Raw genomic sequence first — 27,194 nt, 5'->3', positions numbered from 1 at the left:
CAGTTAGCCTATTTCAGCTAATACTGTCTTGACTGTATCCATCCAATATTCCAGCCTGGAGAGATAATGTTGGCTCTTGATTCTGTTACCTGTCTCCATAAGGGTCCCTTTCAATGACTTGTTGTTCACCTGCTCAAACATGCTCCCATTTATCTTCAGCTTTCTGGGGCTAGATGGGAAATAGTATTGGCTTTGAGGCCTTGACTTTTATGCTGTGGGATCTTGGTGTGTGAGTTGTGCTCTACAAGGAAAGCAGCTGTCACTGTTAAGGATATGCTTTGGAGTATTTATAACTATAAAATCGATGGATAGATTAACCCAGGCTACAGTTAGAGAAAGCAGAATGTAGATTTTCAGTGATAAATTTGATTAATGTATAGAATTCTATGCAGAACAAGCTTGATCAAGTTAGACTGTCTCCTGTGTTTTCTTTTTTTCAGTGAATGCATCTTCATTTTGTCTTAAATACTCTTCTGTAGATTTCCTGTTTTACTATTTTTTATTTTTATCCATAGGAGACCCCTCAAAAAAGAATAAGCATTTATATTGAAATAAAGCGAGTCTATTTTTCAGTTATCACTAAACAGTACTATAGAGAGAGTACTTTTATTCTATCAATTTTATTAGTGAGAAACACGTGGCTCAGAGATGCAGAATAACATACACAAGGTCACACAGCTGATAGCAGCAGCTCTGCAACTGAAACCCATGCCTGAAGTTTCATGCCTGCTTTCTGCTCCACGTAATTCAATCCAAGAACATCCTACTCTGACTAAACGGTCCCATCCTCTTACTACAATTTGCCCTTGGTATCCATGGGTTTGGCAGTCATGGATTCAGCCAACTTCAAACAAAAATCATTTTTTAAAAATTGCATTTGTTAGTCATCATTATGAAAGAAGGTGAAGGCAGAAAATCTCCTGGTAAAAGTACAAAGGAAGAGCCGGTGCTGTGGCGTAGCAGATAAAGCCGCCATCTGCAGTGCCAGCATCCCATATGGGCGCCAGTTCAAGTCCCAGACACTCCACTTCCAATCTAGCTCTCTGCTATGGCCTGAGAAAGCAGTAGAAGATGGCCCAACTCCTTGGACCCCTGCACCCATGTGGGAGACCTGGAAGAAGCTCCTGGCTCCTGGCTTTGGATCATTGCAGCTCCTGCTGTTGCAGCCAACTGGGAAGTGAACCAATGAATGGAAGACCTCTCTCTCTCTCTCTCTCTCTCTCTCTCTCTCTCTCTGCCTCTCCTCTCTTTGTGTAACTCTTTCAAATAAATTAATAAATCTTTAAAAGTAAGTACAAAGGAATTGCAAAGCAAACAGTAGGAATATTTATGGAAAAATGGTAGGACAATGTCATTACTTATCAATAATAACCTTGAATGTAAATAGCCTAAATTCTCCAATTAAAAGATACAAATTGGCTGAATGGATTGAAAAAACAAGACCCATCTGTTTGCATCCTACAAGAAACACTCCTCAGCAACAAAGATACAGGCAGACTGAAAATGAAAGGATAGGAAAAGGTATTACATGCTAGTGGAAAGCAAAAACAAGCAGGTGTGGCCATCCTAATAGCAGACAAAAAAGACACAACACAAAAACTGTTAAAAGAGACAAAGAAGATCACTATGTAATGCTTAAATAACAACCTAGGAAGATGTGACTATAATAAATGTATATGCACCCAATGCAAGGATACCTGGCTATTTAAACCAAATATTAATGGATCTAAAGGGAGAGTTGGACTCTAATACAATAGTAATGGTGGACTTTAACACCCCCTTTCAACAACAGATAAATTAAATAGACAGAAAATCAATAAAGAAACAACAGAGCAGCTTACACTATAGACCAAATGGACCTAACTGATATCTACTGAACATTTTCATCAGACAGTTGAAGAATACACTTTCTTTTCATCATTACATGGAACTTTCTCCAGGATAGACCAGAGGCTAGGCCATAAAGCAAGACTCAGCAAATTCAAGAAAATTGAATTCATACCATGTATCTTTTCACCATAATGGAGTGAAGCTGGAAATTAACATCTTAAAAATCTCTAGAAAATAAGCAAACACATGGAGACTGAACAACACACTCCTGAATGGATAGTGGGTCATAGAAGAAATCAAAAGAGAAATCAGAAATTCCTGCAAATTAATGAAGGTAACAACACAACATATCCAAACTAATGGGATATGGCAAAAGAAGTGTTAAGAAGGAAGTTTATAGCAATTATTGCCTACAACATAAACTGAAAAGGCATGAAATAAATGAGCTATTAATGCATTTTAAGGACCTAGAAAAACAGCAACAAACCAATCCCCAAATTAGTAGGAGAAAATAAATAATTAAAACTATAGAAGAAATAAAATTAAAACCAAAAAACAATACAAAAGATTAGTGAAATGAAAAGCTGGTTTTTTGAAAACATTAACAAAATTTATATGCTATTGGCCTAACCAAAAAAAAAAAAAAAAAAAAAAAGGAAGGAGAATACCCAAGTCAATAAAATCGGAGATGAAAAATGAGATGCAACAAGAGATACCACAAAAATAAAAAGAATCATCATGAACTACTACAAAGAGCTATATGTCAAATCTGGAAGAAAATGGATAGATCTCTGGACACAATCTACCAAAATTGAATCATAAAGACGTCGAAAACCTAAACAGACCAATAACCAGGATGGAGATTGAATCAGTAATAAAGACTCACAACAAAGAAAGCCCCAGGACCAGATGGCTTCACTCCCAAATTCTACCAGACTTTTAAAGAAGCACTAATTTAATTTTTCTTAAACCATTCAAAATAATTGAAAGGGAAGGTATCCTTGCAAACTCCTTCTATGAGGCAAGCATCACCTTCATTCCAAAACCAGAGTAAGATACAAAAAAGAAGGAAGAGTATAGACCATTATCACTGATGAACATAGATGCAAATCCTTAAAATACTAGCTAATCAAATCAAACAACACATGAGAAAGACCATTCACCCAGACCAAGTGGGATTTATCCATGTTATACAGGGATGGTTGAACACACACAAACCAATAAATGTGATACATCACATTAACAGTTGAAGAGTAAAAACCATATGATCATCTCAACAGACGCAGAGAAAGCATTTGATAAAATACAACATCCTTTCATGATTAAAAACCTTAAGCAAATTGGGTATAGAAGGAACATTCCTCAACATAATCAAGGTAATATATTACAAACCCACAGACAACATCATATTGAATGGAGAAAAATAGGAAGCATTTTTACTGAAACCCAGAACTGGACAAGGATACCCACTTTCACCATTACTGTTCAAGAGAGTTCTGGAATGTTTAGGCAGAACCATTAGGCAAGCAAAACAAATCATAGGGACACAAATTGGAAGGAGGAAGCCAAATTATCCCTGTTTGCAGATGACATATAATATATATGATATATATATAATATATACATATATTTGCCAAAGGACTCCACTAAGAGACTACTGGAGATCATAAGAGAGTTTGGTAAAGTTGTAGGATATAAAATCAACAGAAAAAATCAATAGCCTTTGTATACACAGACAATACCATGGCTGAGAAAGAACTTGTATTCTCAGTCCCATTCACAATAGCTACAAAAAACCTTAACCTTGGAATAAATTTAACCAAGGAGGGGAAAGATCTCTACAATGAAAATTACAAAACATTAAAGAAAGAATTAGAAGAAGACACAAAACATGGAAAAATCATCCATGTTCATGGATTGGAAGAATTAATATTGTCAAAATGTCCATACTGCCGGAAGCAATTTATAGATTCAATGCAATCTCAACCAAAATGCCAATGACATTCTTCTTAGACCTATAAAAATTATGCTAAAATTCATATGGAAATACAAGACCCCCAAATAGCTAAAGCAATCCTTTTTAAAAAATATTTATTTTATTTATTTAAAAGGCAGAGTTACACCTTTCTCTCTCTAACTCTGCCTGTCAAAAAATAAAAATAAATAAATAAATAAATAAATAAATAAATAAAAGGCAGAGTTACAGAGACAGAGAGGGGGAGAGGGAGAGGTCTTCCATCTACTCATTCACTCCCCAAATGGCTGCAATGGCTGGAGCTGGCCCAGGCCAAAGCCAGGAGCCTCTTCCAGGTCTCCCACATGGGTACAGGGACCCAAGGACTTGAGCCATCCTCCACTGTTTTCCCACATGCATTAGCAGGGAACTGGAATCAAAGTGGAGCAGCCAAGATGTGATCTGGTACCCATACAGGACGCTGGTACTACAGGCAGCGCTTAATCGGTTACACCACAGCACCCGCTCTGGGAAAGCAGTCTTAAATGACAAAAACAAAGTTGGGTGCATCATAATACCAGATTTCAAGACACACTAAAGGGAAGTTACAATCCAAACAGCCTGGTATTGGCACGAAAAATAGACATGTAGACCAATGGAACAGAATAGAAACCACAGAAATCAATCCACGCACCTACAACTTTTAACATAGGAGCTAAAATCAACCCTGGAGAAAGGACAGTCTCTTCCACAAATGTGCTGAGGAAATTGGATCTTCAAATGCAGAAGTATGAAACAAACCCCTACCTCACACCTTATAAAAAATCAGCTCACAATGGACCCAGGATCCAAATCTACAACCTAATACTATCAAATTACTAGAGGAGAACATTGGGGAAACTCTTCAAGACATTGGCATAGGCAAAGACTTTTGGAAAAGACCTCAGAGGCACAGGCAATACAAGCAAAAATAGACAAAGGAGATTATATCAAGCTAAGGAGGTTCTGCACTTCAAGAGAAATACTCAGCAAAGAGGCAACTAACAGAATGGAGAAAATATTTGCAAACTATGGAACTGACAAAGGATTAATATCCAGAATCTGCAAAGAGCTTAAGAAACTCAACAACAACAACAACACAAACAATCTAGTCAAGAAATGGGCAAAGGACTTGAATAGACATTTTTCAAAAGAGGAAACTCAAATGGCCAACAGACACATGAAAACATGCTCAGGATGTTTGCATGTCAGGGAAATGCAAATCAAAACCACCATGAGGTTTCACCTCATCCCAGTGTAAATTTCTCTCATACAGAAATCAACAAACAATAAATGCTGGTGAGGTTGTGGGGGAAAAGGTACCCTAATCCACTGTTGGTGGGAATGTTAACTGGTGAAGCCATTGTGAAAGACAACATGAAAATTTCTCAGAAATCTGAAAATAGATCTACCATATGACCCAGCCACCCCACTCCTGGGAATTTACACAAATGAAACAAAATCAGCATATGAAAGATTTCTGGCTGGCGCCGCCCTGGCTCACTTGGCTAACCTCTGCCTGCTGCGCTGGCACCCCGGGTTCTGTCCTGGTTGCTCCTCTTCCAGTCCAGCTCTCTGCTGTGGCCAGGGAGTGCAGTGGAGGATGGCCCAAGTGCTTGGGCCCTGCACCCCATGGGAGACCAGGAGGAAGCACCTGGATTCTGGCTTTCGATTGGCGCAGCGCGCCAGCCATAGCAGCCATTTTGGGGGTGAACCAACAGAAGAAAGACCTCTGCCTGTCCAAAAAAAAAAAAAAAAAAAGAAAGAAAGAAAGATTTCTACCCCCATCTTTATTGCAGCTCATTCACAATAGCTAAGATATGGAATCAGCCCAGATGTCCATCAACTGATGACTAGCTAAAAAAAATGTTATATATATATATATTCTATATATATAGAATATAGAATACTACTCAGTGGTAAAAAAAATAATAAAATCCTGCTTTTGCAACAAAATAGAAGCAACTTGAAACCATTATACTTATTGAAATAAGCCAGTCCCAAAAACACAAATGTCATGTTTCCCCTAATTTGTGATAACTAATAGAGTACAAAAAATATAATGTACATGAGTGAAAACTGACATTTTGAGACTCGATTATTGTTTGCAGTCCTTGTTTCTACTGTTGAGGAAAAGGTTTTTTTTCTTCTTAGTATTTGTTGAATTCTTTATTTAGTGGAGGGTTAAGCTTATGATTATAAAATAAACTGAAAGTAGATTATAAAAGTTAAAAGAAAGAATAAGAGAGGAAGAAAGAGGGTGTGAGCATGGGAGGGAGGATAGGGTGGGAGTTTCACTATGTTCCTAATTCTGTATATATGAAATACATGAAATTTGTTCGGCTTGTATAAATAAAAATTATAAAAAGTTAAATAACTTGACAACTCAAAAAAATTGCTTCTGTACTGAATATGTATAGATCTTCTTTCTTGTTATTAAATCCTAAGCAATATAGCATAATAACTATTTACATCGCATTTATATTATATGAAGTATTATAAGCAATCTAGAGATGATTAAAGGATATGGGCTGCTGTGCCCAGGTTGTCTGTAAATACCATGCCATTTTGTGCAAAGAACATCCATGGGTTTTGAATCTGCAGGGGAGGAGGTCCTGGAACCAACAGATCCCAAGGGATGACTATGTTGTTGTATGTGGCAGATATGGTGCTGGAGACACAAAGGTAGAAGAGATGTGTTCTTTACTCAGAGGAGTTCATACATGTGAACAGCAAGGAGAGATAAACAACCAACAAATGCACAAAACATGTTCTGTAGCAGAAACATGAGCAGAATGGTGGGAACTTGTACAACTCACAGAAGACTTCTTAGGGAAAATGCATTTAAAGGATCTGAAAGGTGAGTAGCGGCTCAACTGGCAGAGGAGGAAAGAGGTTTGGAGGAAGGGAAAGGGATATGGAGAGACAAGGGGCCATCATAAAGGCCCTTCTGGGTCTGGGTCAATCTGGAGATGCTCACTGGGGCTGGAGACATAGGGGGAAACAGTGGGGCTCAGTGACACGCGTCATGTTCAGTGGCTGTTTGTGAAGTCGTGATGGATCTGGCTACAGAGACACCTACAGAGGACTTTTGCAGGACATATTGGAGAAGTGAGCAAAAATGCAAGTGGTAGACAATGAAGCCATGAGGAGAGAGGAGCTGGGTTTGGGAGATGGTTCTGAGATGAGGATGGGAGTGGGGAGAAGCAGTCAGGGGATGGTCCCTTAGGAGGTACAGCAGAGAACACAGCAGATGCGCTGAGTCTAACAGGACACAAGCTGAGTCCAGGTCTAGCCACTAGCAGAGCACAGAAAGAAAACCCAGATATACGACTTCAACCCAACAGGAAGTGGGTGCAATTCTCTGAGCGGCAGTGGAGAAAAGCAGAGCTTTTTTTCCTACACTAAACATGAATTCTCTCAATGTGATAAAAACTTAACACAAAACCAGCCCCTACTTCCAACCTTTCTTGCCCATCATTGCCTCTGTTTCACAGCCCAATCACCCCAATTCGTGAGGTGTGACCGTGCCCTGGAAATACCGTGGCTCTCTGGGAACTGCATAGAATGCAGGAAGCTGAAGAAGTCCGTGGAGAGAGAAATGTGCGCTCCAAGAAGCTCTACAATGGGGAACTGATATTGATCTGTGACAAAATTCTTGATTATTTTGGAATGTGAGCAAGCAAGCAAGCTCCCTAGGTGCCAGAAGGGGTTTAGGAGGGAAGACTTACTTCAAAATAAATGCCACGCGCTTTCTTTATGAAGAAAGAAGGAAAGGGGAGAGTTAGGGGGGAAAAGAGCAAGGGCAGCTTTGGAGAGCGAATGTGAAGGAGGGGAGAGAGAGAAGCTCTGACAGAAACAACAGAATGCTAGCAAGTCTAAGAAGCAGGGAGAATGACCGCTGGCTTCAATAATCCAGAGACTTGTGAAGAAGAGGCATCTCAGTTGTCCCAGAGAAAGCAGAGCCAGGACCAGGAAGTGGAAGTGATGGGGGAAAAATTACAGTTCAATCTCAGAAACAGCTGTATTGACTTTCAAGTTGGTCAATGGACACTAAGCTTCAATCAGCACCTCACATCTGGCACTGCTCAACCCAAGGCTATCTGGCCGCCTTCTGGGGTGTATGGAGTCAGGATTAGATGGGAAATAATCAGAGTTCTGGTCATCACTGGGTTCTGATCCCCCTCTCCTGTTGTCAGCCTTCCGTGCAAAGCCAGATGCTGCTGCCTTTGAAATCTGGTCTCTCGTCCCAGATTAATAAATCTGTGGTTCTCAGATTTCATCCTTTGGCCTGGCTTAGATGGGTATGTGCCAAAATGCACACATCTCTTCCCAGTAGTTGCAGAAGGCAAAAGCACATAGTATCCATCTCCAGAGTCACATTTGTTGTATTGACTCCCACTTGCCCTTGACTTTCTCCAGGGACCAGGCCAACACTCAAGGACCTGCACAGACTCCCTTCCTCTCCCTTCTGTTTATCAGACTCACAGTCTGGAATGTATACAAAACCAGCAGGAGGCTGGCTTATTGCACTAAAGTTTACCTCTGTTACCAGTAAACCAGCCATGGAGTCTGAGTCGAGGGATCTTGGGTGTTTACACGCCTCTGGATCCAGGAGCAAACGCTCCCCAAAGTGTCCTCCTTCCTGTCCCTCCTCCGTCACTAGCACGTCCCCAAGGTGGAGTACAGGCTCTCCTGGCACAGGAGGAGAATGAGAATTCTCTTGGCACTGGAGCTCATAACAAAGGACTTGGTGTGGTGCGGGTTCTGCCTACCTCATTTCTTCTCCCACTAGGGCCTCTGTCAGCCCAGTGAAAAGTCTTGCTGTAACTCTTCCTGATATGCAGAGTTAGTCTGCTCTGCTTAGGAAGTGGAGGAAAGTGGCACATTTCTGGGCTGATGGGAGAGCCTAGTTTGGGTGTCAGAATCAAGGAGCATTAAACAAATGCAGAAGGGGAGTCCTCAGAATCACGAGGAAGGGGAGCCCCGTCAGCTTCCTGCATCATCCCCCGAACACACTTCACCAGAATAGCCCTCAACAGCCCACAGCCAAAACTACAAATCCAGACGACAGACCTGGGCGTCCCAGCCTCAGGGTCTCTCTCACTCCCTCATCTGATTGCAGTGTGCTGTGGAAGTGATAACAATGAGAGTCCCAGAGGTATGCTGTCACCATAAAACGACCCAAATTTGCAAGGCAGCCCAATAAACAACTTATTTGCAGCACCAAAGGTTTCTTACAGCTTTATGAAACTACTTCTTGGGGTCAGTGCTATGGCACAGTGGGTAAAGCCACTGCCTGAAGTGCTGGCATCCCATATGGGTGCCAGTTCAAGTCCCAGCTGCTCCTCTTCCAATCCAGCTCTCTGCTGTGGCCTGGGAAAGCAGTAGAAAATGGCCTAAGTCCTTGAGCCCCTGCACCCACAAGGGAGACCTGGAGGAAACTCCTGGCTCCTGGCTTCAGATCAGTGCAGCCCCAGCCTTTGCAGCCAACTGGGGAGTGAACCAGTGGATGGAACACCTCTCTTTCTGCCTTTCTCTCTCTCTGTAAATCTAACTTTCAAACAAATCAATAAATCTTTTTTTAAAAAAAAGCTATTTATGAAATACAAGTATAAGACATGCCCAAGTGGACATGTGTATTTATGAATCATTACCAACCTGATCCTAAAGGCAGAGGCTAGGAATTCACCTAATACCTAATTTTTAAAAGTCATAGCCAGGGGGCCGGCGCTGTGGCACAGCGGGTTAACATCCTGGCCTGAAGCACCGGCAGCCCATATGGGCTCCGGTTCTAGTCCCGGCTGCTCTACTTCTGATCCAGCTCTCTGCTATGGCCTGGGAAAGCAGTACAAGATGGCCCAAGTCCTTGGGCCCCTGCACCCACATGGGAGACCCAGAAGAAGCTCCCAGCTTTGGATAGGTGCAGCTTCGGCCATTGTGGCCATTTGGGGAGTGAACCATCAGATGGAAGACACTTCTCTCTCCCTCTCTCCCTCTCCTCTCTCTGTGTAACTCTTTCAAATAAATAAATCTTTTTTTAAAAAAAGTCGTTGCCAGGCAAGAAATAAAGACACTGCATTTCAGGAAGTGCCCCTCCAGTAAAGGATTCAGTTTATAGAAATTCAGCTTACACAGCAGTCTTAAAGAAACACACCAGCAAGGCAAAGCCAACCCAGAGACAATTTGCTGAAGGTCAAGTGTTTCAGGAAGATCTGCCTGGGGCTTCTTCCGATTCATGGTTCCTCAGAGCCCAAGTGCAGATGGAGAATTCAAATGGAGAAACAGGAGGACTGCAGGGTCACTGAGTGGGATGAGCCACCCTCCAGCTCCCATCCCCAGGACTGTCTTCTGTGTCCCAAAGTGCAGCTGGGATGGCACAAGGTGCAGGTGCTACAGCTGGAAGCATCACTTAGAAGATCAAGTAACCAAGGGTTGATTAAATAAGTCTCCATCTGTTGGGCTGGATGCTGGCTTTTCCTATCAGATGTGTGATATCTTCTAGAACTTAGTGTCTTCACCCATAGCATAGGTGTACAAACAGCACAGTGCTGTAGGGTTCTTACCAGAGTAATCTTAACTAATGTAGACAAGGTACTTTGTTCAATGTTGAACACATGATGAGAATTCGATATACATGTTATTACCCTTTATTAATGTCATCAATATTTAATAGTATAGAGGGAGTTCCTTGTTTACTTTCCATAAGTTGAATAGAAACTTTAACCAACTCTTGCCTCCTATAGAACCATCTATTTTCTTTGTCTCTTTTTTTTTTTTTTTTTTTTTGGACAGGCAGAGTGGATAGTGAGAGAGAGAGAGAGAGAGAGAGAAAGGTCTTCCTTTTGCTGTTGGTTCACCCTCCAATGGCCGCCGCGGCCGGCGCACCGTGCTGATCCGAAGGCAGGAGCCAGGAGCCAGGTGCTTTTCCTGGTCTCCCATGGGGTGCAGGGCCCAAGCACCTGGGCCATCCTCCACTGCACTCCCTGGCCACAGCAGAGAGCTGGCCTGGAAGAGGGGCAACCGGGACAGAATCCGGCGCCCCGACCGGGACTAGAACCCGGGGTGCCGGCGCCACAAGGCAGAAGATTAGCCTAGTGAGCCGCGGCGCCGGCCTCTCCTTACTCTTGTAACAGATTGGAGTGATTGGTAAGAGCCTGTCTGGTCCATGCTGCAGTACCACACAGAGTCTGTGTTCTGAGATGCCTACTCAGAAAGGGCTCCTGTCTCTGGACAGCCATGAGCTCAAAGGGACAGCTCCCTGCTGGTCTCCTCCTCTTCCCAGTTTGCTTGTTAGTAGCATCATCACTTAAGACCGGGAGATCTGTCAGATGGACAGGCGAGAGCCAGCAACCATCACTCTCAGGTGGGAGTGAGGTTGTGGTATTGGAGTCCCCATCTCCAACCCAGGCTTACACACTCATCAGGAAACTGACTCACCCCAGCTCCTTGCAAGCAGTCTGCCCTTTGTCTAATCCTGAGGCTGTGGGTGATTGGCATTGGAACCACGCTGCTCTCACACGGCTCTTTGTACTGTGCCACAGACCTCAGCCTGCTCACACCCATCTTCCCTAAGGACACTGCCACCTGCAGCCTGAAGCCTGTGTCCAGCACGCATGGAGTGCCCAGCACCCACAGGCCCTCAATAAACACATGCCAGGCAAAGAAATGCCTGCCATGTGCCACTCGCTGTTCTAAGCACCACGTACTGAAATAATTCTCTTGTGGGAGATGTGGGAAGCTCAGAGGTAGGAGCAATGTGGCAGAAGCTGAATAAAGAAATAAAAATACTGAGAATCCCTGACCCAGAAAAATCTCTTCTCTTGAAAAGAAGAAGGGCAGGAGTGGGGGGAGGACCACGTGACTGGCTAGTGTCCCTGTCCTCCTGGATCTGAGTCGTGACAATTTCCACACGATGCGTCTACACGTCTCTAAGTAGCAATTCATTCATGAATAAAATTAATTATTTCTTGAAGCAAAAATTAATCCTCTTTTTCTCTGCCTGACTGACTCCAGATCTCTCTTCTCAATCTCTTCTGAAAACACAACTGATCTGGCCTCCTCTCCTTGGTCTTCTCGGTCGCTCCTTTCCTGGCTTGCACATTTTTATCCTCCTATGTTTTCTTCTCGGACCGTCTTTGTAACCGTACGTCAGGTCACGATGTAGTCCCAAAGACATGGAAGAATGTGTGGCAGGAGTCATTGTGTCCTGGGAGAACTGGGGCAGGTGTCAGCATTCATTCTCATAGAGCATCCATGGAACAAAGATGCCCACCAGTCACTGAGATGTATTAAAGATATATTAGAAGACCTCCCCTCCCCAGCTCCTGGGGTGTCACATTCCAGTGAGCTTTCTGGTGTGTAGGTTGTCACTCACACTGGGCTACTGATCTCTGAGCCTGCTCTAGAGCCCAGAAAATGGCAAGCTCCTTCATGAGAGATGTTTTTGAAATTGCTCAAAGAAGAGGCCCCATAAATATGGGGGAGGTCCTCAAAAAGTTCATGGAAAATGCATATTATGAAAAATTTTTGTCATGGATTTCAACTATTCTGCACTGAAATAAACTTAGCTTCTCATTTCATTTTTTCCATAAGCAGTCCATAACTTTATTTATTTGACATGAAGAGAGAGGGAGAGAGAGAGAGAGCTAGAAAGACAAAGAACAGAGATTGCTCATCTTCAGGTTCTCTCTCAACACCAACAGCTGGGGTTAAACCAAGCTGAAGCCAGGAGCTTGGTTTCTTCCATATGAGTACAGGGACCCAACTACTTGCACAATCACCTGCTGCCTCCCAGGGTGTTCATTTGCAAGAAGCTTGAATCAAGAGTGGGAGCAGGACTCTGATATGGAATGCAGGTATCTCATGTGGCTTCTCTATGCCAAATGCCTACCCACATTTTCCCAACTTTTTAAAATAGTTTCATACCTGTGACAATAGCAAGAAAGCAAATGCATGGTCTAGTAAGCTTAATCTAAATTTAATAAGTCTAAATGATGCTGGATTTTTATTTGACCCAGCTGTCTCAGCAGACCTTAAAGCACGGCTTACTGTATACTCACTAGGTGAGTGTTCCATTCCATTTCTCCACAGTAGAAATGGAAGCATCGCACTGGTCCTGCCTTCTCCGGACACGCCTTTATCATCACCTAGTTTTATGTACCCCTAACACTAGAAAACAGCCTGTCCCTCCCCAAGGGGGTGTTGAAATTGCACCCTGGAAGACATCAGTATCCCGGAGATGCTTTTGGCATCATGGAAGTGCAGGATACGAACAGGGAGAACAAGACACAGGAATGCCCCTCCTGACATTCATATTCAACACATGGAATTGGCTGCTCAGGCCCCACTTTGTGTTTTTTTAAATTTTTTTTTTTTGACAGGCAGAATGGATAGTGAGAGAGAGAGACAGAGAGAAAGGTCTTCCTTTGCTGTTGGTTCACCCTCCCTCCAATGGCCGCCGTGGCCGGTGCGCTGCGGCCAGCACACCGCGCTGATCCGATGGCAGGAGCCAGGTGCTTCTCCTGGTCTCCCATGGGGTGCAGGGCCCAAGCACCTGGACCATCCTCCACTGCACTCCCTGGCCACAGCAGAGAGCTGGCCTGGAAGAGGAGCAACCGGGACAGAATCCGGTGCCCCGACCGGGACTAGAACCCGGTGTGCCAGCGCCGCAAGGTGGAGGATTAGCCTAGTGAGCCGTGGCACCGGCCTCAGACCCGACTTTGCATCTGTGCTTCTGTGCCTGTAGACAGACTGCTCCAGTGTCTACAGCATCATTCCACAAGCCTCCACCTGGGGAGTCTCCAGGTATTCATTAGGACTTGCCTAGACACTACCTTTGACTCCAGCTTTCCTTGACCTTCCTACACAAAGGAGTTTAGCACTTTCTCCAGATGCACTTGTCTGTACTTTCTGATGCATCAGTAAGTGTGTCCACCTCACCCTAGTTTATTATCAGAATCTAGAGGAATAAAAACAGACTTGGCCCTCAGAACATTTTGTTGAATGAGTGGATGTGGCTCCGCTGCGCTCCCAGACTGTAGCTGTTTGTTTATGTGTGATTTCTCCTTGCTCTGAGAACACAGCACACTTCTCTATCTGGCTCGCAGCCTGTACTCAAGGGCTTCGTGCAGGTCTGCTGTGCTGGTGAGGCAGGATTTCCAGACCAGACGTGGAGACAGAATTCTGCACAAGGACAAGGCTGTACTGAAGCCCATCCCTTAGACCCTTCTGGAATGAAAGGCATTTGGTGAAGATCTAAGAAACCTTATGCCACATCTACAATTCAGATGAGCTTCTTAGACATCAGAAGGGCTGTATGTTTGGCCAGCACTGGACTCTTCGTGATCATGGTGTATCCCCTGCCAGCTAAGTATTAGCACTGGACTCTTGATTAAAGCAACCTGTAAACAGAGCGTGCCCTCCCTCTCCGGCCCGTTTGCCTCTGATAATTGAGAAATAATGCCTGTGACCAGAATTGCAGGTGCATCGTTTCCAGGTTCTCTAATCTGGCTCTAAAATGAATCACAGCACCAGCTTGTGCAACATTCCCCTCTCTCCTTCTGTCCTGACGAACTCGCTTGCAGTCAGAATGTAAACCGAGTGAGAAGTGGGGAGACCAACCAGTGCACCAGGCCCTGACTGTTCTTGGCTCTGCTAACCCCCTCCCTCGCCGGAGAACCCTGGCTTGCCTCGCAGGGCCCTGCAGCCGCATGATAACGACTGTAAGAACACCCGTGGAATCGCTGGGATTTACCTAGGCAGGCAAAGGTTGCCTTTGGTTGTCGTTTATTTATGAGGACTGTGATCTCTTAATTGGCGATGGTGCCTCTCCCAGGGTTCACTGTTTATCCAAATCAGTGTTTGTTAGTCGGGGAGACGTGGTCCAGATGACAAATCAGCTCTGGCGCTCCTCCTACAATTGCTTCTGCAGCTGCTCCCTGCTTCCTCACCTCCCCAGCTCCCGGGAGGCAGCCACAGGCTGCTTCTAGGCCCTCCTGCCTTGTCTGCTCTAACTACTCCTATGCGTTCAGTGCCTCAGCAGTAATGACCCCTAACTTAACCCCACCTTGACTACTGTGCTGTTTCAACTGCTAACTTCTCTCCGTATTCTCTGCTCCTGAAGTGCATCGTGGGGGATGCACCATGCACAGACTCCTTTCTCTTCTCACCCCGGTCATTCTTGCTTCCCTCTGAAGTCTTAGTGGTTTCCAGTGCAGCACCCCTTAAAGTTGAATGCCACTCTGCTTGTCTGGTCAAAACGCAGATTCTGATCAGCAGGTCCGGGGCGACGCCTGAGGGCCTGCGTTGCTGCGAGCTCTGGGGTAGGGGTGGGGAGGGAAGCCCACCACCCCTGCTCTGCAGACCACAGGAGGCCCAGTGCCAGGGGTCCAGCAGCTGCTGCTTCCTGTTGCCCACTGCCCTTACATCGAAGCTATCAGGGAATCTCTTATTTTTTCTTGATGAATTGCACACGGCCTTTTTCTGGGATTATTGGCCTGCCACTCCAGAAAGTTCCCCTGCCTTTTTTTTTTTTTTTTTTTTTTTTTTTTGGACAGACAGGCAGAGTGGACAGTGAAAGAGAGAGAGACAGAGAGAAAGGTCTTCCTTTGCCGTTGGTTCACCCTCCAATGGCCGCCGCGGCTGGCACGATGCGGCCGGCGCACCGCGCTGATCCGATGGCAGGAGCCAGGAGCCAGGTGCTTTTCCTGGTCTCCCATGGGGTGCAGGGCCCAAGCACCTGGGCCATCCTCCACTGCACTCCCTGGCCACAGCAGAGAGCTGGCCTGGAAGAGGGGCAACCGGGACAGAATCCGGCGCCCCGACCGGGACTAGAACCCGGTGTGCTGGTGCCGCAAGGCGGAGGATTAGCCTAGTGAGCCACGGCGCCGGCCTCCCCTGCCTTGTTAACTGCCACCAGGAACCCCTCATCCACTTGCTCTATTCCCTTCATGTCCAGCTTGGTTTTACTTTGGTTCCAGAATTTTCAAACTCTCCCCGAGCTGTGATGTCCTCTGTTGTCAACAAAGGTTTCTATTTAACTTTATTTTTCCTGTTTTCTTTTGTTCTCTTCCCCAAAGACTTCCAATGTATCCCCCAGACACTTCCTTTCCAAAATGAGGTGGTTAAAAATGCAGGTGACAAGGATGGAGGTGAGCATTTTGGAATACGACCTCTCCTTGCTTTCCTCCGTTACCCTCATTGTTCTGTTGTATTTCTAACTTTCTCTCTTAATTTTAATTTATTCTTTCTGAGTTTTGAGTGTTTCATCATAGCAGTTTGGATTTTTTCCAATCCCATGATTATCTCTCTATTAAAACCTTAATACAAAAAGAAATTAAAAAAAAAACTCGACTGCTCATTACTTTGATTTGTAGCAAAGAGAGAATGGAACATTACTGCTAGAGTGTTTCGAGAAACCATATTTACATTTGCATCAGCTCAATTTAGGTGCCTGATTAGGCTGCGCGCTATGATGAAGTTGCACTTACCAGTCAAGGGGAAGTGGCGTGGGCCAGAGTAATGAGCTGGAGACTTCAAGGCAGGAGCCCTGAGTGCTATTTCTGGCTGTGACTGGCAACCCCTTTGACCTTGAGCAGGTCTGTCTCCCTGTCTCAGACCCTAAGAGCACTGATTTGCCTCTGAGGGCTTCTATGAGTGGCCGGTCACTTAAGTGTTGATTGTGGTGGGGGCATGGAATGGAGGCGGGATCACAAATGGAACCGGAGACAGGATCTCTGCTCTGATAGTTCTTCCCAATAGTCGATTAAGATAAGAGATGGTGTCTGAGAAGTGGACTGACTGCGCAGATCTTGGTCTGATAGGGATATATGACAGGCTGAGAATTTAGTCAATAGAATGTAAAAGCTTGCCCTAATTAGGCGAGATGCATTCGCATTCTGTTATTTAGGGGGGGCTTAACCAGAGAGTCCATTGTCTGTTTTGTCTTAACAGTGCCACTCTGAGATTGTGGGTTTCATGCCTGAGTCCAGCGAGCTGTCACTGTCACTGACTGGTCTCTGGAGGGCCATCCTGTGAAAGACAGGCTCAGGAAGCAATCTCTAAGTTTAGGAGCAAGAGCTTAGCCCATGGCAACTCCAATATTTGCTGGAATCATCTTGCTCCTTCTGGCAGCCTGTGAGGCCAGTAAGAATGCACGCGAGAGAAGATTCAATCAGTCTTCGGTTGAGCTGTCACCCCACAAAGAGCTGGACTGAGAAGTGAGGGTGAGGAGTGAGGGTTAATATGTTTGAAAAGGAAAGCAAGAGAATTATAATATTCCCCCTTCTAATATAGATAAGTTCTCAAATACAGGCTTTCCCTCTGCAGATGTTGTAACAAAAGCAACACTCAAGGTTTATATCTCATCCCCATTCTTGTATAGGCTAATATTTATGGAGAACAATCTAATAACAAGAGGCAATATTTCTCAAGCACTGTTCTAAGTGCTTTGCATCAATTAACTCATTTAATTTTCACACTAATCCATTAGGTAGGCAGGATTGTTGTCCCCATTTTACAAATAAGAAAATTGAGGGACGAAAAATCTAAACAATTTGCCCAAGCTTCTACAACTGAGGCTCAGCATTAGAACCCTGGCCACCTGGAAGCTTCCCTCGTAAGTACCCACGCCTACATGAATACAAATCTGTAACAGAGACAGCAGCAGTCTCCGGGGCCTCCAGGGTTTGAGAGACCGGGAGCTATTCTAGAACCAGCTACCCTCTCAGAGTGTGAGCACACTCTGACATCCAAAGGGAAACAAGAGAAATTTGGAGTTCAGTATTAGACTCTTGCTGGGCAGGGGCCAGTGCTGTGGTATAGCAGGTAGCACCGGCATCCCATAGGGGCGCCAGTTCAAGTCCCAGCTGCTCCTCTTTCGATCCAGGCTATGGCCTGGCAAAGCAGTAGAAGATGGCCCATGTCCTTGGGGCCCTGCCCCTGTGTGGGAGACCTGGAAGAAGCTCCTGGCTCCTGGCTTCTGATCAGTGCAGCTCCGGCCATTGTGGCAATTTGGGGAGTGAACCAGCGGATGGAAGACCTCTCTCTCTCTGCCTCTCCTTTCTCTGTGTAACTCTGACTTTCAAATAAATAAACCTTTGGAAGAAAAAAAGAATCTTGCTGTGCAGTAGTTATGATTTGTTCCACCTTTAGAAGGAAGAAAGGTCTCTTTCACACTGTTGTGCAAGGGACTTCCACGTGATTCTGCCCAAACACCATCGGAAAGTCTCCTTCTTCCCTTTCAGGGTCCGTCCATTCTCTATCTTAGATGAAAGGTACGTGTGAAGACCATTTGACTTCTAGTTATCAAAAGCTTTCTAAAACAATGAAATGGCGCATCGATTCTCTTTGAGACCCAGTATTTCCCCCAGAAAGCCCTTACGATTTCTCGATAAACTCTCTCCCACTTTGTCTTTCTGCATGACAAGATGGGAACTGGGAGACGACCCTGCAGGTGACTTGCTTTAGTCTACGTAGGCAAGGCCTTCAACTTGCCAGAGAAGTTGCCACTAGAGAGAAAAGCAGAGGAGATGAGTGTGCATCCCCCTGGAAGAAGGTCTAGCCCTATGGTAGCCCTGGGACCCTGTTTTTGCCCAACAGTGAATGGCAAACATCCCAGAATGCTCCTGGAGCAGCAGCGTGAGGCCGTTCCCTCCTCACCCACTGAAGGACCACAGAATGACTGGTTCCTGTTTCCCCAACTGCAGGTTCATGTGCAGTAACTGATCCCAGAGAAACAGAGTGGCACAGTGTAAGAGCTGGCGCATTAAATGATCAGAAAACCATTACCCACTGATAGGACGGTTGGTGGTGCAGCGTGATTAGAGCCAATCCCCGTGGGCCGGCCCTGAGCTGCTGCCCAGGCTTTAACTGGCTGCCAGGCCCTCCGGACTTGGGCCTGGGCCTTGATGAGAAGGAAAATCCATAATGGGCAAGAGGAAACAGATGCTTTATTCCCTCTGGTTCTGAATGCTCTTTGAAGTGGATAGTAGTGTCCGGATTCCCAGGTCTGACTTCAGCTCCAACACAGGTTTTAAAAAATTATTTCAATGAAATCCCTGCTTCTTTGGGTCTGGGGTAAACCAAAAAGTCTAAGGTAAATTAAATCTTATTTTACTCAGTTGGAGGGATTCTCTGCTTAAACATATTCCAGAGTGAATTTTCCTTTTTTTTTTTTTTTTTTTTTTGGAGGGATGGAAAAAGAAATTCTTCACCCAAGAAAAGGCTCACTCTAAGTTTGCCTTATAGAAAATGTGTAGGCCTATGTCTACATTCTTCTGTGTTTACCAAAAGCCAGGTTAACCCTTTGTTCCCTGCCTCCTGGATGCACTTGTTGTCACCTGAACAAGTGTTAACTCAGCCACTCCCAGGCTGGGTTGGCCACTCTGCCTCCGTATCTCCAGGTCAATTTCCCACGGTAGTGCTTCAAAGATGTCAAGGACCAGAGCCCCCAAAGCAAGGACCACAGCCCCTTAAAGGATCCGGCTGAATCGAAGTAGACTGGGAGGGACATGGCTGAAAGGAGAGATGGCAGACTGCTCCTGAAGACAGGATTCTGCCCTAGACGTGTGGGCCCAGAAAGTTCCTAGCCCGCCCCTGTACCTGCCTCCCGGGCTGGCAGCCGTGAACTGGATGACTGGGCTTCATCGATCAAAGCTGTCTTGTACCTGGAGACCCTTCCAGTGCTGGACACTACTGGACACTTACCTCTGAGACCCAGCACTAAGCCAGACAGAGCACCTGCTTACTGTGTACATGTAAAAGACATTCTCAGAAAAAGGCCTCTAAATGTATCTTTTACAGACCTGGACTCTGGCGTCTGCCTACTCATAAGCTAACCCTGGCTCCACCATTTACCAGCTGTGAGCCCTTGGGCGAGTCGCTTAACTTCTCTGCACTACAATTTCCTCATCTGTAAAAAGGGGGAGAAAAATTGTTCTGCCAGTATAGAGCTGTTGTAAGGATTAAATAAGGTAATTCACATAAGTCATGCCAAGGGCTAAGTCTTGCAAGAAGCCATTAGTATGTTCATATGGGTGCAGATGCATACGCCAAAATATTAACAGTAGCAACTCTGGATGCTGGAAGAGCAGGTGATTTTTTATTTTTTTCTGTACTTCTTCATGCTTCCCCCCATTTTTTGCATTAGTAGCTAATTTGTAGTTAGAAAGTAATTGCATTTAAAAAAAGGAAATTCTGCAGGACCTCCCCGGCTTGTCTACAGATGCAGGAAAGGGGAGGAGGGGAAGTGAGAGAGGACAGGAAGGCAGCGGGGTGGAGTGCACTGGGGCGTTTAAACCCCAGGAGGCACCTGTGGGAGCTGTGAGGCCAGGACGATGGAGGAGCACTCTTCTTTGAGGGTCCTCGCCCAGGGGCCAGGAATAGGGGACAGATTTATCCTGCCTCAGATGGACAGGGCAGGTCTCAGGTATTTGCCTTGAGCTCTGTAGCTCCTGGGCGGGGCCTAAGGGGTGGGCAGGTCCAGCCCATTTCCAAGTGCAAGGCCAGCTGAGCCCTTGGTGTTGACCAGAGTGAGGGCAGTTTTGTCACCACCCACCCCACTCCCAGGCCTCCCCAGACCCCACGGCAGGCCCTGGAGCGGAGCAGTCCTCCCCAGACCCCACGGCAGGCCCTGGAGCGGAGCAGTCCTCCCTTCCTTTGCCTGTCTCAGCAATTACAACTCGTTAAAGAATCTAACCCATTAGTTAAATCCGGGCCCAGCATCTGACTCTGACCTCCTACGGCAACAGGGCCACATGCTGACTCCATGCCGCCTGATTTGTCCTCAATTTATAAGCAACACAACCTATAAATAGAAACCCTTTTGCTAAATTCCCCAGGAGGCATCAGCAGGTTTGCCAGCTTGTGTGTGTTTTCTTCTTTCTTTTTTTTAAAAACCAACATGGTAGGCTCATCTCCGCATCCTCACCCCCAGCTCAGCCGGAGGGCACAGCGGCAGGCTTGGAGGTTGGGGTAGGCACACCTCAGCCAGGCCTGCGGAGCTTGCGTGGAGAGGGGACCCCACCCCACGCCGGGTGCCCACTCACCTGTAGATCCTGTACCTGGTGGTGAAGCCCTGGCGGTAGCGCTCCATGAAGTCGGCGTACTCCTGGGCGCGGTGGAAGGGGCCGCGGTCGCTGAGCAGCCAGTCCAGCGGGGGCTGGCCGGCCGACGAGGCATGCTGCTCGGGGCCCGCCGAGAGCGCCCACACCCACGCGGGCAGGCCCAGGGCCAGCAGGGCTGCCCATGGCACCGCCGCCGGCCCAAGCCCTCTAAGCCGAGTGCCACGCTGCCACCTCATGCTTCTCCAGGGCGGTTGGTTTCTTCATTCTCTCGCCACGCTCTCCCCCTCTGCGCTGCTCCTCCAGGGCTCCGAAACTGGAAAAGTACAAGAGTGATTTCAGGTGGGCGCCCCTGTCTGTGACCGGCACGCAAAACTGGGCAGGGTGGGCGTTTGGAGTAGCGGCTGAGATTCCCGCCTGGGACGTCAGGTGCCTGGCATCAAGTCCCGGCTCTGCCTCCCACCCGCCTCCTGAATGCGCACCCAGTGAGGCAGCAGGTGGGGGTGCGAGTAATCGGGTCCCTGCCGCCTCCATGGGAGACTTGGGTGGCGCTCCAGGCTCCTGGCCTCAGCCTGGCGCGGCCATCTGGGGCGTGACCCAGAGGTTGGAAGAGTCTCCCCTCCCCCTTCTCAGTGTCGGTCTCCCTTTCAAATAAATTAAAGTCAGGGGAAGAAAAAGAAACAGGGGGCAGGGCCCATTTGGAAATCCTTCATCCTGCTAACTACTCGGTTCTAAGAACCGAGTAAAGCGCTCAATACATATCATTTTATTTAATTCCTCAAACAAACCTTTGAGGAAACATTGCAGTCATCACTTTACAGACGAGAAGATGGAGCTTACAGAGATTAAGACGGTCGCTTAAGTTCACACGGATATCGAGTGGAAAAGCCAGAACTGGAGCTCAGGGAGTCTGACTCGTAACCCTTGGGTTTGCTTCCAGGCTTCCTGCCTTGACTCAAGCCCACCACCTGCTCTGTCTTCTGCTGGCAAAAAGACTCAATTTGCTTCCATAACCACTGCACAGACCATGCACTGCTTCCAGAAGCTTGATGTGAGGGGCACAGCAACCCTGTTCTCCACAGTGGAGTACCTGTAATGCATTGGAGTGCAATGGACTTTTTTTTTTTTTTAAAGATTTATTTATTTACTTGAGAGTCAGAGTTACACACAGAGAGGAGAGGCTCAGAGAGGCAGAGGGAGACAGAGAGAGGTCTTCCATCTGCTGGTTCACTCCCCAATGGCTGCAACAACCAGAGCTGCGCTGATCCGAAGCCAGGAGCCAGGAGCTTCTTCTGGGTCTCCCACACAGGTGCAGGGGCCCAAGGACTTGGGCCACCTTCTACTGCTTTCCCTGGCCATAGCAGAGAGCTGGATCGGAAGTGGACCAGCCAGGACTGCATCCGGCACCCATATGGGATGCCGGAACTGCAGGCGGTGGCTTTACCCACTACACCACTGTGCCGGCCCCGCAGTGGACATTTTGAGATGTTTACAGCCCCTGTCTTGACTGTTGAACAGTGTTTTTTCTTGATACTATTCCTTGAACTCTTTACTTGGTGTAGGGTTAATCTTACATACTAAAATACACTGAAAGTAGATTTCTGTAAAATTAAGAGTGGGAAGAGGAGAGGGAGGAGGAGGAAGGGTGGGAGCGTGGGCGGGAAGCAGCACTATGCCCCTGAATCTGTACGTAGGAAATACGTGAAATGTGTACACTTTAAATACAATTTAAAAGAAGAAAAGTAGTGAAGTGCCCCGGCTGCCCTGAAGCAGGGTGAGCAGGCTGCCCTCCGCGGGTTCATTGTCGGCTCTAGCAAACACAGGTCTCACTGGTCATGTGGAAGACCCGGCCTGACTCTGAACATCTGGTCTGTTCTTTCCGAAGGGTGAGAACGGGAAGCTGGACGGCACTCTTGCCCTCTCAGGGCACCCGGGCAAACAGATGCCCACCGACTTCCACCTCTCCTCCCTGGGCAAGGCCAGGGCTGCGCCGCCCTGCTGTATCCTCCTGCCCCGGCTCCCGTGGCCACAACGCGGGCCTCCTGACTGCCTTGTTGGGATGAATGAGCACCTGCCCTGCCCTCTCTGACTGGAGGAACGACGACCCTGACCTTCGAGGTAGCTGCGCTCCTGGCTCAGGCTGGGTTTCTGCTTTCCGGCCTGTGCGCTTTGTCAAAGGACTGCTCAGTCACCTTCATCAACCGCAGGGCAGGCGCAGGGCCCCGTTCGGTACACAGGCCTTGTTGGAAGTGTAATCGCGCCTTCAGCCTTTAACTTCTGGCACCAGCTATCAGAGTCCTGCCCATGTCCCCGCCCTGGCACCACTTCAGAGTGTTGCCAGGATGACTTCCCACTCCTGCTCCCGTAACGCGTGGCTTAAGGAGTTTCTCTGGCTACTGAAGCCCAAGACAGCTTCCCTGGGATGAAGCCAGGCAGGGATGCTAATTCCCTGGCACTTCCAGGTTCCGTATGGGGCAGGCCCTTGATGTATGCTGCCTTCCAGAGACTCACAGGGCACTCTGGTATGGCTCCAGCTCAACAAAGCCCCCAGGTTTCCCATGGGTCAGTGAGAAACGTGAAGGAGTATGCAGAGACTGGAGCCAAGGATTTATCTTAGAGACTCCCAGCTGAACGTTGGCCAGGGAGTCAGACATCCTGGTCTCAGGACTCGTCCAAGCTTGCTTTCCCAGAAGCTGGGTGCTAGGTGCGTGCTAGGAGCCGGCGCAGGCAGTGAAACAGACCCTTGCCTAATGAACTGGTTAGGAGCAGGGTGCAAGGAAGAATAACAAGGCGGTGCCTGCCTCCCAGGTCTTACAACATAAGATTCCAATAATTAAAGCAGGCGATAGTGGCACACCAATGGGACAGGCCGATCAATGAAACAGAAAACTCGGAAATAAACCTTATTACATATAGGAACGTAGTTTGTGAGAGAAGGGTATGCAGTCTAATCGGATAGGGGGTAAAATATTTTATACATAATATTGGGAACTTAGTTCCAGTTGGATTAAAAAGTTAAATATAAAAAAGAAAATCATAAAAAGAAGGAAGGAAAATCCCTAAGTATTTTATAATAAGCATGCATTTGCAGAGGAAAAATGTGATTTCAAACTAAAAAGAGGAGTCAGCTTTACAGTTAAAAGGAGTAGGCATTTTTTATATGGATGCAATCTGATGAGGATGCCAAAAATATTTCTCACTTAATCATTCACATATTCATGTATTGAAGAAACATAAATGGAAGACTCCTAAGTGCCAGATACTATGCTAAGCACTGACAATACAAAAGCAAGCGCTCATTACATTGCCTGAAACTCTACCATTAGTGATTAATTCTTCTCATAAAATATGGCTCCAGGTTTTTAAAGGCAGATTGATGGGGGAGAATGTTCATTTAGGAGATTGCAGCTACTTGACACCGAAAGCCAAGGCAGCCAACACGGTAAGGTGGAAATGCACAGATGGGTGGGGGGAGAACGTGGAGACATGGTCCCAGAGATTCCCCTGCACAGTCCCCTCCCACCCAGTGTGGGCGGGACCTGTGAGTCTGCTGGGACACCAATTGTATAATTCGTTTATTGGCCAGTTGACTTTGAGTGAAGGTCTGATTAAAGCAAAATGCGTCAAAAGTTCAGATGCCAGATAATAGTTGAAAGTCCAGTGCGACAGTGAGATAGACTGACAGATAACTTCAAGCAAATCCTGGGTGGGCATGGCCCAAGCAGATGACCCAGTAGCACAGAGGGAAGGGTTCGAGAGCAGAGCACTGACTGGCCAGGCCGTGAGGGTCCCGGACAGGGGCTTGGAGACCTGAGAGCAGTCCTCAGCCGTCAGCTAGCGAGAAAACAGCCATCTCTGTCACCAATCCATGTGAGCTCAGCAGGGACCCTGAGCCCAAGGTGACTGCACACTGTGAGCACCCTGTGCAGAGGAACTGTGAACTTGGACCCAAATTCCTGACCCATGGAAACTGAGATAATGAATTTGTGTCATTCTGTGTGGTTCAGCTGGTGGTAATAATGCTGACAGGTAACAGACAACCAGACCGGCTCCCTTTTCTGCATCAGGCCTGGCTTGATGAGGGCTTTCACCCTCCCTGATACTACTACCCTCTGGGCGAGAAGCAGCTTTCTGGCAGTTTCCTGGACAGAGTGACTCGCTGAGTGACATCACACCTCCCCAGCCTGGTTTGTGGACCCTTCAAGGTCACAGGTTACTTCTTAGTTTCTTTTGTTTTTGATAAGATTTATTTCTTTGAGAGTCAGAGTTGCAGAGAGAGAGAAAGACAGAGAGAGATCTTCATACATTGGTTTACTCCCCCAATTGCCACAATGCGTGGGGCTGAGACAGGCCAATGAGAGGAGCCAGGAGCTTCACCCGAGTCTCCCACGGGAGAGATGTTCCTGGATCATTTTCTGCTGCTTTTCCCAGACCATGAGCAGGAGCTGGCTTGGAGGTGGAGCAGCCAGGACACAAACTGGTGCCGGTATGGGATGCTGGCAATGCAGGTGGTGACTGTACCTGCTCTGCCACAATGCCGGCCCCTGAAATCCCACCACTCACATGCAGCTGTCCCCTAGGTTATTTCATGAATTAGTTCCGTGCGTTTGGTGGAGGGGTCTCTGTGAGGCAGTGATGGTGTGTGGCCAAGCCAGCTGTTTAACCTCCTGGCGCACTGGCCCCCTGTGCAGCTGTCCTACGTAGATGTGCTCACCTCCGGTTGAGGGGTTTCTAAGGGCAGGTGAGACCATGCATGTGAAAAGGGGTGTGCTCTTGCAAAGAAACGCCCTGTGTGAAGTCGATGTGTGCTTCTTGTGGTTCTTTGTTTGTAATTACGCTGTTTCAGAGCTCACAATGGGCTGGGACCTGCCTGGCTGTGGGAGTATCAGCTTCAGAATCAAACGGCTTTGATTGCTGGGCCAAGTCTGCTGAGCACAGCAAGAACGCCTGAATTCGGTGCTGACTGCTCCTCTGCGAAACCTGGCCTTAGGATCACATGGCTTCCGCTTCACTGGCTTTCTTCGGGATCTAAAGACATCCTGACTAAACAGGAAAAATAAAAATCTCTTTAAGAAAAAGAAGTTTTAAACAGGTTTAAAATTTGTTCCCCCAAATCCCTAGAATGCGCTGCTTCAACTCAGGAAAAAAAAAAAAAAAAAGGGACACAATAATTGCTGTGTTGACAGTTGTGCAAAATTCAGGCTTTTGAACAGGAACCGCTTTGGCCATTTCCTGTTTTTGCTCCACAATGATAACACCAGAAATTCTGTCGCAGCAACCTGTCAGGCCAATTTTACCTGTCTGAATTCTCATGACTTCTGGCTGCACTGCTAATACGCAGTGGGAGAAAACAATTAGCGACTTCCACATCATCCTCCCATTTTTCCTTCTTGTCCTAAATGGTTGTGTCGGTAAACCTCATGTCACGTGGTCATGTTCGAGAGCGATGGCTAAATGAGCTCCTTGCTGCAAAGAATTATAAATTTAGCGATTTCATTGACTGTGACCATGCCTGAGACAGTCTAACACCCAAACAAGCAATAAATGAGCTTGCACCGAGGGTATAAGGACAGCCAGTCACAGGGCTTCCTTCAGTGAGTGCGTTAGCTCAAATCTATTCCGTAAGCTGTGAATTAAATGGGTCACAGTTTTGTCAATAGAGAAAATCGAGCACTGTAGATGTGGTCACACAAAAATAGGCAGTGCAATGTTCACAGTGACAGCACTTAATAGGATTACCCTTCTACCCCACAGAGATTATCAGCCAGCTGCCAACTTCTGGAGCTTCTGTGTTGTCTATTGTTTCCAGTCTCCATCTTCTCTAGGTATATCAAAAGACAAAGAAGTGGCCAGTGCCATGGCTCACTTGGCTAATCCTCCACCTGCGGCACTGGAACCCCAGGTTCTAGTCCTGGTTGGGACACCAGGAGGGCAGTGGAAGATGGCCCAAGTGCTTGGGTCCCTTGCACCCACATGGGAGACCGGGAAGAAGCACCTGGCTCCTGGCTTCGGATTGGCACAACCTCGGCTGTAGCGGTCGTTAGGGGGTGAACCAATGGAAGGAAGACCTTTCTCTCTGTCTCTCTCTCACTGTCTATAACTCTCTATGTCTCTCTCACACTGTTTATATCTCTCTGTGTCTCTCACTGTCTAACTCTGCCTATCGAAAAAAAAAAAAAAGACAAATAAGTTAGGATTAGGGCATCAGCTGCTCATGTACTATGCCTTCAAAAGTGAGGTTCAGGTGTCAGTGCTGTGGTGCAGGGGTTAAGCCACCACCTACAACACTGGTATCCTACATAGGAGTG

The 27,194-nt window shown here is 46.8% G+C and overlaps 1 protein-coding gene across 1 annotated transcript in view; it reads right to left on the bottom strand.

The window, feature by feature from the left end:
* BRINP2 (BMP/retinoic acid inducible neural specific 2) overlaps window positions 1-27,194 on the bottom strand; it is a 126,767-nt gene that overhangs the window by 42,611 nt on the left and 56,962 nt on the right. The window contains exon 2 of the mRNA XM_008263810.4: window positions 20,872-21,202. Coding sequence (XP_008262032.2) covers window positions 20,872-21,125 — 254 coding nt within the window. The 5' untranslated portion in view covers window positions 21,126-21,202. The remainder of the gene's footprint in view (window positions 1-20,871; window positions 21,203-27,194) is intronic.

Source organism: Oryctolagus cuniculus, chromosome 7 (assembly GCF_051225735.1).
Source record: "Oryctolagus cuniculus isolate XC-2025 breed Fujian yellow rabbit chromosome 7, ASM5122573v1, whole genome shotgun sequence".
Lineage (NCBI taxonomy): Eukaryota > Metazoa > Chordata > Mammalia > Lagomorpha > Leporidae > Oryctolagus > Oryctolagus cuniculus.
Note: the sequence above shows the minus strand (reverse complement) of the source record. Positions and strands in the feature narration are given on the sequence as shown.